Source organism: Ambystoma mexicanum, chromosome 4p, assembly GCF_040938575.1.
Source record: "Ambystoma mexicanum isolate Mex_15411 chromosome 4p, UKY_AmexF1_1, whole genome shotgun sequence".
NCBI lineage: Eukaryota > Metazoa > Chordata > Amphibia > Caudata > Ambystomatidae > Ambystoma > Ambystoma mexicanum.
This window is the reverse complement of record NC_090927.1, coordinates 709,649,860-709,662,291: the sequence shown is the minus strand read 5'-3', so window position 1 is coordinate 709,662,291 and position 12,432 is coordinate 709,649,860. Positions and strand designations below refer to the sequence as shown.

Here is a 12,432-nt window from a genome sequence, read left to right as displayed (position 1 = left end):
AACTCCCTCAGTGTTTATGATAGAAACAAAATGTCAACTCCTTGTATCTAACATCCTTAGCTATCCATAGAACTCCCGTTATAGCGAATATTGCACAAAGAAAAGTTTGCCGCGATTTTACATTCAGAGAAATTTTACACGTGTGAAACAGCTTTTATTTATTTCCTACTTGGACTTTGAGATTTCTAATGTTTTCTTTGGACTAAATCATTGCTGTGTGATTGTTTGCAACTGTTCAAAGCGGCTCCCATAGGAATTTATAATTATAATTATATTTTTGACCACATTTGGTGTTTTTGCTCAGTCAATTTCAAAGACAATTTCAAAGCCATTCTTACAGCTGAAAAGTCAATTCCGTTTTTCTCTTGTGATTGAAGGGGAAAGGTGGGACTGATATTCTGTTTGATTTGTGCTATTCCTGAATACCTACCCTCTCCTCACATCTATTTAATTGCCTATTGGGGAGTTGAGAGGTGTTGCAGGGGGAACCCCTAACCATAGTGCCATCTATACCAAACCAACTGAAAAGTATTATTTTCTGTGCTGCATTTGTTTTTGTGCTCATTACTTGATTCCTAGTGCGTTCAAGATATTATTCAGTGTTCTGTCACCCCATTTTTGATTGTTGTTTACCTATTAAAATATATTGTGATTCAATTTTAAATACATAAATAAATATTTACCTTTGCAAACTAGCCTGATTCCTGGTTCAGTGTGACCGGGGGGTCTTAGAAGGGTGTGATATGAGTGGTATATCGTTCAGAATATTGAACTTAGATAAAAATAAATAAGGGTTTCAATTGTGCACTACACGCTGGGCGTGACTTGGATGTATGCCGGATTGAAATCACTTACAGGAGTTATTGCCAGCACAACCGTTTGCCCCTCCATTCTCCCTTTGATGTAACAGAAGTGTGTCCCTTCTCCGCTGACTGTCCGAGAGTGCCCCCAATACAACTAGCCCCGTGCCACTATATATCTCGCTTAGGACTAACACCTATCAATCCACTCATTCATGCCCTGTGGCGCCATGACAAATACATTTTAGATTTAGCTTACACAGAATTACCTCTTCCTGTGGAACCGACCTGACTTTCACACCACCCAGATGAGCCCAGCTGACCACGTGCCGCTCGAAGTAACAGCCCTGCACCAGCCAATCATGTGGAGCCGGACCATATACTGCCATACTGTATCTATGTTGTCCACCAATCCCAATGCAACTTGATGTACCTATAGGGAATCGTCACTAGTGACGATTGTAAAGCATATAATGTACTGTATTCTGTATTGTTGGTCAGAGCACTCTCGAGGCAGCAGAGTCCTCTCCATGCGTTTATCTTTATAAAAATGTACTTTCCTCACAACCTTTCTCCTGGTCTCATTTCCTACTGGGGTGTGTCCCTTATTTGTCTACAATTTTAGTTTGGGGAATGACCACCTTCAAAAGCAAGGAGTAGATTGCATATTTGGTTGATAAAATCATGCATGACTGTTGGGGGTCTGTATGTGAGTATCACATTAAAAGTATTTCCAGGATCTGTCCTTACTTTTATATGAAGTATATCACACCCATCCAAATTAGCAGCGTCAACTCTCAATATACACAAAGTATGTTTAAAGATAACTGCGGCGGCGACTCCTTTCTCCTCTAGCCTATCCTGAAAGAGGAAATTATAGCCCTGAGGTATAGCCAGCGTAAGTGATGGCCCAGCAGCAGCATGACTCAATGTTTCAGTCAGTGCACATATGTCAAAATCATGGAGAGCTACATATGTAGCAACATCTAAAGCTTGTTTAAGAAGAGATCTTGTATTAAGCAATAAGCACTTTAAACCATAAATGGTTCTGCTAGGGAGTATGGATAACTCATTGGGGGCGGTAGTGCTCCCAGGCCACTATGCACCGTGTTTGTACTCAGTAAGTCCTCATCATCTGCGTGCCTGTTTATATGTCGGCGGGTATGAACATTCTCACCCTTGGCTTTGATTACTGGCGCTTGAGTGTTGGATCGTTCTCCCAATGCTTTTTGGCTGGAGGCGCTCGTTTCATCTCCGGACGTATTTCCCCCATCTGAGTGGGCCGCCTGTTCTATTCCCACATTCTTGAGTAGGCTATCACGTATATCAACAAGGCGAGTACAAACCTGAGCTACCTTTTTCTCCAATAACACAGTGTAGTCGGGGATTGTGCTTTGGCTTTCTCAATCATCGCCGAGATAGTGGCAGCGCTCATATTCCTTATGCACGTGAGCGCAACGGACCACCACAGATCGGCTTGTCTTATTCGCGCCGGCACATTCGCACTTGGATTGCGAATTTGCAGTTCTGCGGACTACAAGAACACTGGGAACAGTAGTTCTGCCGATTACGGTACGCATGCAGAGCACTAGCTCTGATTCAAGTCGCCACTGAGTTAACACAAGCAATTTATCCCCCAATGAAAGCTATTAAGCATGGCAGATGGTTAAATAATGCCCACAGCTAATTATAAAAGCAATTTAAAAATATAGAATCAACACAGAGGTAAAATACTTAAAATGCAATTGCATTAAAAACAATCTACTATCAAGGAAAAACAAACAATCTAAGAGTCAGAAGGAGGAGGACAGCCCGTACATACCGCCACAGACCGGCTTGTCTTATTCGTGCCTGGCGCATTCATGCCTGGATTGCAAATTTGTAGTTCTGCGGACTACAATAACACTGCGAACTGTAGTTCTGCCGAATACAGTGCGCGTGCGGAGGTCTAGCTCCGATTCAAGTCACCACTGACTTAGCAAGAGCAATTTAGCTCGCACAAAAGCTATTAAGCGTGGCAGATCATTAAATAATGCCCACAGCTAATTATAAAAGCAATTTAAAAATACAAAATCAACACAGAGATAAAATCCTTAAAATGCCATTGTATTATACAATCTATGCTGCTGCCACGCTCGGTGTTCTCTCACTCGTGGCTACAGAGCTGCGGACTGTTCCGCGCGTCTCTCTGGCTGCTCACGCCTTCGTTCTTGGTTGGATTTCCCCAGTCTGGCTTCCTTTATCACCGGGACCTCTCAAAACCATCACAAATCTCTGTGCCTCGGTTTCCAACCTTTGGGTCCTCTGCCACTGAACAAGCATCTCTTTCCATGCTCCTCCATGGCTTACTCGACAGACCATTGAGTCCTTCTTTCCTTTTTATGATAGGGGCTGCCTCTCGACAACTGTACCCAGTTTATTGGTTCTGCAGTGGGCTTTTCACTCCTTGTTCCCTCTTCTTCGTGTCAGTAGTATTTGGTATTAAGTGTGGGTAATGAGTGTGGGATGAGTAAGAGGGAGACTTCTCCCTCTTCCTCATCCCAGTATTGTCAACAATACTTTCTACCTTATAACAACATATAAAGGTATGGGAGACCAGAGGGGCCTGAGTGGGGGAAAAGGAGAGTCCGGGCACAAAAGAATCAAGTGAATACCACATTCTCCAAGGGCCATTGTGACTGGTCCCAAGAAGGATCTCCTTCCCCATGAGATCCACCCACTGAGTACCACCCCAGGTGGATTCTTATCGGTAGTGGTCTCACCTCCCTGGCCTCCCTACTAATAAACCTATTGCCAATCCTTACTTCTAAATACCAAAGGGTGTGGGACAATAACGTATGCAACAAAGAAAAGTGTTGAAGAAATAATATGTCAGGGCGGTTGAGCAGTTGGATTCCCTTTACCACGTTTTCAGCATGGGGCAAGGCGGCACATTCGAGCTTCGCACACACTCTGGCTTCTCTGCCGTGAGGACACAGTTGAAAGCATAGACATCAGGGCCTTCTGCCAAAGTCTCTTTTCCAATAACAGTCTCTTACTGCAGAGGGCATTTCGTAACATAACAAATATCAAAGTTCCATTTCTATTAGGATCTTCACATGCATAAATTCTCGCTTCCAGTATTTGCCATGGGTCTCCCTCCTTCAGGCTTGGACCCCTATGTACCACAATTTTTACTCTTAATCTCCCTCGTTCGGGCTCGGATCCTCTTTATATCAAAATCAAAAACTTTCGAATGTGCAACAGGTTTTGCTTGAATCTTTTGGCTTTCGTTTCTCTTGTCGGGATACCTTACAGAGACCTTTGATGGAGCACACTCACGGTGCTGGACCACTCTGTAATTCAAACATTCATCAGCAGTTTAGCTTTACTCAGGTCTTTCATCACACGCGTTCAACAATGTTCATTCTAGCGCTCGTTATACAATGTTGCCGCTTGCAACCTTGTCTTCAACACAGACCGGTCTTGCATCGCTCTTCCCAACTCACCGGCTGTGTTGATCTCTCTAATGCTTTGTTCTTGGAGCCAACGACGACACTCTGGTGGCTGCCGCTCCTCCCCACCTTGGTTAGTGACGCGGGAGGGCCTTCGGTATCTCTGACACACAATGCAGGAGTCTTCAGTCTGGTTTCCTGGCCTTATGTTTTCTGCTTCGAAGGTTTCTCCGTAAAGTAACGGTTTCTTGCCTCCTTGCAAACCCTTCCTGGCTTCCTGTATTTCTCCCTTCGTTCAGCTGCCGGCTCAAAACTGATGTTCCTTAGTGCACTTTGCCTCGCTCAGAGTGTGCTCTCGTGCTCAGCCTTTTATCTGTGTGGGGAAGTTTGATGGAAGTCATGTGTGAGTGATTGTCAGTAATTGCCTGACTTCGCCTGACGATAGTAACGGGACATGTCAGGTACACTGCTCGGGTGAGAGTTTGTTTTCTCCCAGTGCCGGCTGTCCGTGTAGAAGTGTTCGTAAAGGGAAAGGAGTAAGGGGGTATAGTTAAAATGTATCGTGCCTGGAAGGATGGGGTAAAGGTGTTGCAGGGGGAAGGATACCGCGTCTTGCCATCCAGTGTCCCACTCACCGAAGACCCCTCACCCAAGTGATCCTCCGGCACTGGTCCACACCCAGGGTCTGGATCCAAAGGCGATGGCCGTGCCCTGGCCACCTGATAGAGAGAGATCCCCAGGGACTAGTGGGTGAGACACGTTCTGGTTTCTTACAGCGCCCACTTGGCCCAGGATTTGTCATCCTGATTCCCTATTGCACCAATTGCCTATAAGTGGGGGATCCAAGTTTGGATCTCAAGCTGGTCTCTCAGTCACCAGGCCCAAAACCTTGTAGGGATGTACTATCCCCATTGGGATTCTCAGGGCCTCCAAATTTCTCTGAGCCGAACCTGGTACACCGAAAACCTGCTGCCCTCCAACGATCAGCCCGGCAGTGGGCCTCTTGTGTTATAATAACCAAGGTTCCATGTTAATGGGAAACAGCAGATGCCGGTATTATTTGTCTGTTAACACCAGTGTGGTCATCAATAATGTTACATTTGCTTTTGATTGGAATTTCACATTTTCCTGGGCTGGATATTCCAATTATCCTGGAACGTCTCATCTGTGGGGATAAGGCATGCCCGTGGTTACCCACCAATTGGGGAGGGAGTTGTTAAATGGGATATGTTCTGCCGGCAGTGCGTCACACCTTTCCATTCCCTGCACCGGCTCGCCCTAAGCAAAGGTTTTCATGGGAAGACTCTCTCAGGCCAAGGTTACCTGATTTCAGCACTGGGATTTAAAATAAACAAATTGGGTCATGGAGCTCTCACTGTTGGTATACGATATTTCCAACGTGGCAGCCTCCTCCTGAGCTATGCTGTCCCAGGAAAAGGAGGCCCTTCTGAACCATGGTTCTTCATAACAGGATGGCGCTAGACATGGTTCTAGCTTCCCAGGCAGGCGCGTCTGTGTAGTCGTAAAGAGTGAGTGCTGCACTTTTATACCAGATTATACAAGCAATATATCCGACATCATTATACACACGATATGCCTCCTGCCCATTAGGCCAGAGGCTTCCTGGTTCTTTGGGATGTAGATCGAGGGGAAACTGGGAAGCCTGGGGACATCAATCGGACATATCTGCTTGTAGTTGTCATCATTTTTTAACTGTCTTGTCTGTCAATGATGGGCAAAAGCCTTTACAATCAGTTATGTAACACCTGTTCCGAAGTGTCAAACTGTTCCAAGTGTTTCACTATCATGTTGAAGAAGATACAAAATGTTATGATCTAATGGAATGCAATATTTGTTCCTCTAGAGATGATTGCAACGAGACTGGAGTGAAGGTCTCATAGGAGGGGACTGTGGAGGAAAATTCGGAAATGAACATGTTATGTACTCCCAAGGCCTGGCACTGCAGTTTTATAGTGACTAGGCCCTGTAAAATGCCATGTTTAAACTGTTTTCTTGCTTATGCAAGGCAGACACTGAAGAACGCACTGCGCATGTCTTTGCAATGAAGGCCTCTCACCTAGCTTGTTGGAATGATCGCTTTCTCATCTCTCGCTGCTGACATGATTCACTTTTGGAATAGTCAAGCAGGATCTAAACTCTCGCTTTCTTAAAGGTAGCACAGGGGAGTGGAGGCGTCACACCGCTAATGCTCTCGCTTGCCTCAAAGCATATGGGTATCTTTAAGGAGCATAGGCACTGTGACTGAGTTATGGCTGGGTGACAACATTGATAAGACTGGCTGACATGAAAGAGTGCAGCTGGTGTCAAAGGCTGATTTGAGGGTTTGCTTTTTGCCAACAGGATGAATTTAGTGTGCAACTTTGATCTTGGAAAGTATTAGCCCTGGTGGGTATAAAGGCCACAGGGTTCGGAGGTAAGGGGTCACTCAGAACGTTGTGTCTCGTGTTGCTGTTGGGTTTGTGCTGTCACTGCTTTCTACTAATAAACATGTTCACAAATCCAGAAGAGTCGTGAGTTATCCTTTTCCCTCATCATCAGTTTGCAAAAATAGAGTGCCAGTGTTTCTATGGTGAGAATCACTTTGAAGATATCCACGCAAGGCAGTATTTGTTGCTCAGTTTGACTTTTTTTAAGTCTGGGTCAGAAAGTGGCTTAAATCTGTTCAGAGGGGTTGTGGACTTGGTTGTTCTATACAAAAATTCCATTGTTGCTGTGTTGATTGTCTGCTGTATATTTGACACTAATTCTGAAGTGTGCTATCTCTGCAGTTGTGGCCGGAGCTGTGCTTCAAGAAGTGGGGTTTTCCTTCCCATAATGATTTCTCTGGGAGGTGGGTCTTGCTGAAACTTTGCAAACAGCAACATTTGAATGCTCTAAGGATTTGTACTTTGTTGTGCCAGTTCCATTTTGGGTATATCTAAGCTGTAATTTCTATTTTGGGGATTCTAGGGACCATTTTTGGGGTCCCTCATCTTTTTGCTTGTTCCCCCGTTCTTTTTTGGTGGCCAGAGGGACTTCTCAAAAAGTTCCTCTGCCATTACATATTTTTTACCCTATGTAAGGTATATGGTATTGGGTCGCCCCTTAGGCTTTAAGGAGTAGGTTGGTGGCAGCTGTGCTTGGGTTTGGGCTTCATCAGAGGTGCAAGCCATTTTACTGCACTGGTAGCCTAATATGCCTTTTTGGTAGCTGTTGTGGGTTTTTGATAGCCGTTTTGGTATGAGGGCACTGAGGAGAAGACACCACCATATATTTTGAACAATATTATAAAGGATTCCCAAAAAGCCTTAAGAATCTTGGCATATGTGAATGTCAGCTTGTGTCCAAATACCATGCCGAATGTTCCTTCGCCCAGGGAATGAGGTAATAATAGAATTAGGGGGATGAAAGCAGATGCATCTCTCTAAGCCTGCACAGCTTTGTGGACTCTTAATTATCCATCTGGTCTGAGAAGGAATATATTAATACATATTTGTTTCCATGCTACCATAAAGCACTCCAAATGATTATTTGCAAGTTGATTGAGATTAGTTTTAAATCTTTTTTGCTCAGAATAGGTTGAGTTTTCTGACCAGGCCAATGTTGGAACACAAAACATAGTTTGATCATTGGGAGTGAGTGCTAAGGGATAATTGTTAAATGTTTTATACTTTAGATCTCTTGTTTATTAACAAGGAGTTCTGGATGGACAGCTCACACTGGTGGTAGTACCAAACTGATTTGCATATGGCTGGCCCTCTTCCGCAATTGTGCAGATGGGCTAAAACTGAAGTGTGAAAAGATTGCCAAAGCACTGCCAGTATTCAGGATTCATTCAAAACCTTCCAACCACCACAATTTTGTTTTTTATAGTTTGGGCATACACTCTCTCATGTAGGAAGGGAGACGTTGATCCTTTTCTCCCTACACCAGACAGGACCAAGCAACTCCTCACTGATGAGGTCCAGCATGGCTGATATATGTCTGAGGCTGCTTGCATTTCTATGCAAACTTGAGGTGTTCTAGTATTTTGGCCTAGACTGCCCCTATTGGGGGCAGTAACGCCGATTTCCATATGGCTGATCCTCTTCCGAAATGGTACAGATTAATTCAGAAACCTCCACCCACACTTTATTTTTTTTTTTTTATTTAAAGGGCACAGCAGTACTTTTTGCTAATAAAATGCAGTTGCACTGCAGAATACTTTTGGAGCCTAGGTGTCTAATGAATAACAAGATAACATTTTTCCTTATAGTAGATGGTCATGCTGTCCCGCCTGCTGCTCCTCCATTAAGGCACCTAGATGCAGGATCTGTCCACTTACTGAAATCACTGGTTCGTTGCATCCTCATTCCTTTGGTCATTCCCCGCTTGTACAAATTCCTGGTGAAATCCCCCCCATTACAAACTTCTAGGATTACTCTCACCTTTTCCAATTCTCCTGGTGTCATGATCCCATTTCAACACCCCAAAAATGTCCTTGTGTCATGGTCTCCCCCCACCTAAAATAAGGGTTTCCATCATATCCTTCAGCTGCATCACTTTTAAAATGCGTACGCCATAAATGTACACTGAAGGTGCACTTTGGCTGCCTGACAACCTTGTCTTTACTTAGCTTTGTGAGGTCTCTGAACACATGGCAGGTCCTCCACCAGAATGACTGGTTCTATGTGATAATGTTGCAAGGGTAAAGGTCGCCAGGTAGGTGATTTTCTTTCCTGCACCTGTAAAAGCCTTTCCACAGATAGTCTAGGACGGGTACATTTTACTATTATACACTCCAATCATAGAATATTTGGGGAAAGTGCTCGACTTTGTTGGGAGTGCACATTTGGGGAAATGCCACCGCTCTGGTGACCTTTTCCCATGCGACTTTATCAATGGATACCGACAGACTCTCATATAGATGTTTCCAACTGCTTAAATCCTTTTTACCATAATTAAGGTTAGCTTTTAGATCTCAAAAAGTTATTATGTGCGAATGTCATCCTATATCACAAATACATGTTGGGAAAACAATTGGTAAAGGAAATCATGCGTAATAGACTTTACATTACCTCCTTCAGGATCCTTTCATTAAAAAACTGCTGCAGCTTTTCATTACAGTAGTTGATACAAAACTGTTCAAAACTGTTGTGTTCAAAGTATTCTGAAAGGAAAATGTACAACTGTTAAATACTGAGCTAGTGATATTGTGCAAGATGTTGGTTTATTTTAATTTTGGTCAACAAACGTAAAATAGAAAATGTATTTAACTTGACCATAAGAGGTTTTGGTTAAAGGTACAATTGTTTAAACTGTTGCCCCTTGTTAGGCAACTATCTACTAAAGCCAAATCGCTGTCTATCATAAGTTCAGTGATGCATGGTAACAAGCATTCACAATTCCCTAAATGTAATCAAACATTTAAATCATGTGCTGCCTGAGTACATAACCCTATAACCTAAAATATACAACAGACCAGGATGGATATGTAAGAGAGAGGATGAACTATAATCAAATATCAGACTTTCTCGCCAATAATAGAGGAATCTTTGAACACATCTCAATAGCATTTCATTTGTTATTAAGTTTGATGAGTGGTTGCCAAGTGAAGTAACTGGCTCATTCAGGTTTTTTTTGATTTGTATAGAAAACCACTGCAGAAGCAAAACAACAAACATTACTTTTGAAAAACATGTATTTTCAAGAAGGTTTAAAGATAGGAAGAAGGTTCAGAGAGCCACACACACACAGAAGACATAACTGCACACCTGCCTATCATTTAATCCCACTAACAAATATTGATGGATTTCCCAAACCACAAGGAATGCAATCCCAAATCTGACAATTGTAATGATAAAACCAGATTTGCTAGCCTTACACCCTAAAACAAACATATGATTGCACATCTGTCTTGCAGTACGCCTCACACAAGTTGTCGCAATAGCTGTGGATCACGCATACCGTGCTCCATTTTCTGTAGGTGCCTGTGTTGCAGAACCAAAAGGAAAAATTGATTTTCTGCCAACTCACCCAATACTGAGAAGGATTTATGATTTAACTAAAGAAACTACTGTAGACCTGGTGGCTTCATTACAACTGTGGTACATGAGCGAGAATTCTCACGCTCCCATTTCACTGACAACAAATCAACAATAACAAATGCGAATAAACAAACATCGGTTGTTGAAGAAAGGAAGTACAGTGTAGTAACAGATTAGCAGAAGGAACGTCACAAATGGTGAGGAAGGATCAGGTAGGGATGGGAAGGATCAGGTAGGGAAAATACAAACAAGTTCCCAAGTCGGGAACTCACGTTCCCTGCTCACTATCGTATGTCTGGAATACCAGACCAATAATTCATCTTTTAAATTCACAGTATTAGAGGTAAGTAATTATATCACATATTATGAAAAGAAAACAATTTAGAAATGAAACAGTTCAGAAAAAATAATCTTGCAGTCAATTTAGGTCACAACTACCAATCTTCATTTTGATGTAGTCGATAGGGGCCCAACGTGTTTTGAGTGTATCCCACTCTTCATCAGGGGCAGTTCAATTTCTAGAAAAAGGTTATGCATATAAATATATTCAGTGTCACCATAAATCGAGATAAAAACGAACTTTATAATGTGTCATCACAGATTTAAGAAACATCCTACAGACAATCAACTCGTTCCAAGCTAACAGAATGTCACAATCTATTGATGGCAGTGCTACAGTATATTGTGATTACCCACTTTTAGTTCAGTAGAGATAATTTTAGCACCCAATTTAATTAGATGCCAAAAACAGCTGAAAGGGTACCTTAAGAGGAGGAGCCTTATTGGTAACTTTGTTCTAGATGGTGTGACTATGCCAAATTAGCAAAATAGAAAAACCAGTAGTGATTAAGGTAGTCCAACCTTGTGCCTTTTTTCTTAAAATATTGTACAGGGTGCATCTGAATTCAGTCTGCTGTATTAGTCTCCGGGTAGAGAGACGTGTTCAATCAAAGACACTAGTATAGAAGCAACAAATAGAGAAAACCCGGACATTCTCATCCAAAGGTTGGAACGGCTTATTCAGAGAGAAATCTGCCAAAAATTACACACTACAACCCTGACTCAATACTATAAAGCCAAGAGAATACCAAGAGGACTAAGAGTTTACCTTGGCCCGACATTATGCAAAGATAACAAAAAATTTGTGAAGAGGTGGGAACATATGCTGAACAGTGTTCCTTAGATTTGATATTACTAACCATAGAAGAACTAGCAAAATCGCTACATACAATCAATCAGGAGATTGAAGAAGTCTCCTCACAGCTTACTAAACCTAAATCGGCTGCTGACTACATAATATCCTAGAAGATACTAACGCCAAACTATCAAGCTATAAACGAAATATAGAACAGAAAATTCGTACATTTCGAAGGGACACACTAGACTACGCCAGAGAAATTGTTTACACGTGGCAGGAATATTACGGCAACTACAAACCTAGACCCGGGACAACGGGGGCACCTAGGAAGCCACCCACCTACAACAATACTGACAGCAGTGAAATAACCAGTGGAGAACTAGAAGAACAACCCAGCACCAGCTCGGCTAATACTTTCCAGACTCTAACTACAACAGATATTTTGACTACAACACCAAGAGCAACAGATACTCCAATCCCCCCGAACGCAGTGCAGCCTTTTTTAGGAGACGTCAGACCAGACGAGGGAAAAAGAAAACCATGCCAAAAGAACAAACAGACTCATCACTGATCAGAAACATCTCTTCTAAACAACTTTCCAAAGCTCAGATGGATACATTGTCTTGGCACCTCCTTTACACCTACAAACTCGACCGACTTGTTTGAGGAAGAAATTAACCTATTTAAGTTAATTCGGAAAATGGAGTTAAAGTTCTTCTTTGATAGCCTTGGACAAACTGGTACAGTTAAGGAACATGACTACCTTGAAATGAAAATAAAAGTACTTTTCACCCGCAAATCAATAACCGACTAGTAAACCTGTTTAAAATGAAGACCACAAAAGATCTGAGGAGGATCAAATATGACGTACCTAAAAAACAAAACATTCGAAAGCATCAACTAAAAATAATTAAAGACTTGGCTGATGATAATTCCATCACCATTAAACAGGCACACATTGGGGGAACCCTGGTACTCATGGACATGAACCTATACAATGCTGGATGTCTTAAACTACTAGAAGATAGACAAAC

At 42.5% G+C, this 12,432-nt stretch overlaps 1 protein-coding gene across 8 annotated transcripts in view; it reads right to left on the bottom strand.

The window, feature by feature from the left end:
- Nucleotides 1-12,432, bottom strand: part of MYO6 (myosin VI) — a 1,279,197-nt gene that overhangs the window by 564,639 nt on the left and 702,126 nt on the right. For all 8 annotated transcript variants that reach the window (XM_069606282.1, XM_069606276.1, XM_069606277.1 and 5 more), the window contains exon 14: nt 9,292-9,383. In XM_069606282.1, coding sequence (XP_069462383.1) covers nt 9,292-9,383 — 92 coding nt within the window. The remainder of the gene's footprint in view (nt 1-9,291; nt 9,384-12,432) is intronic.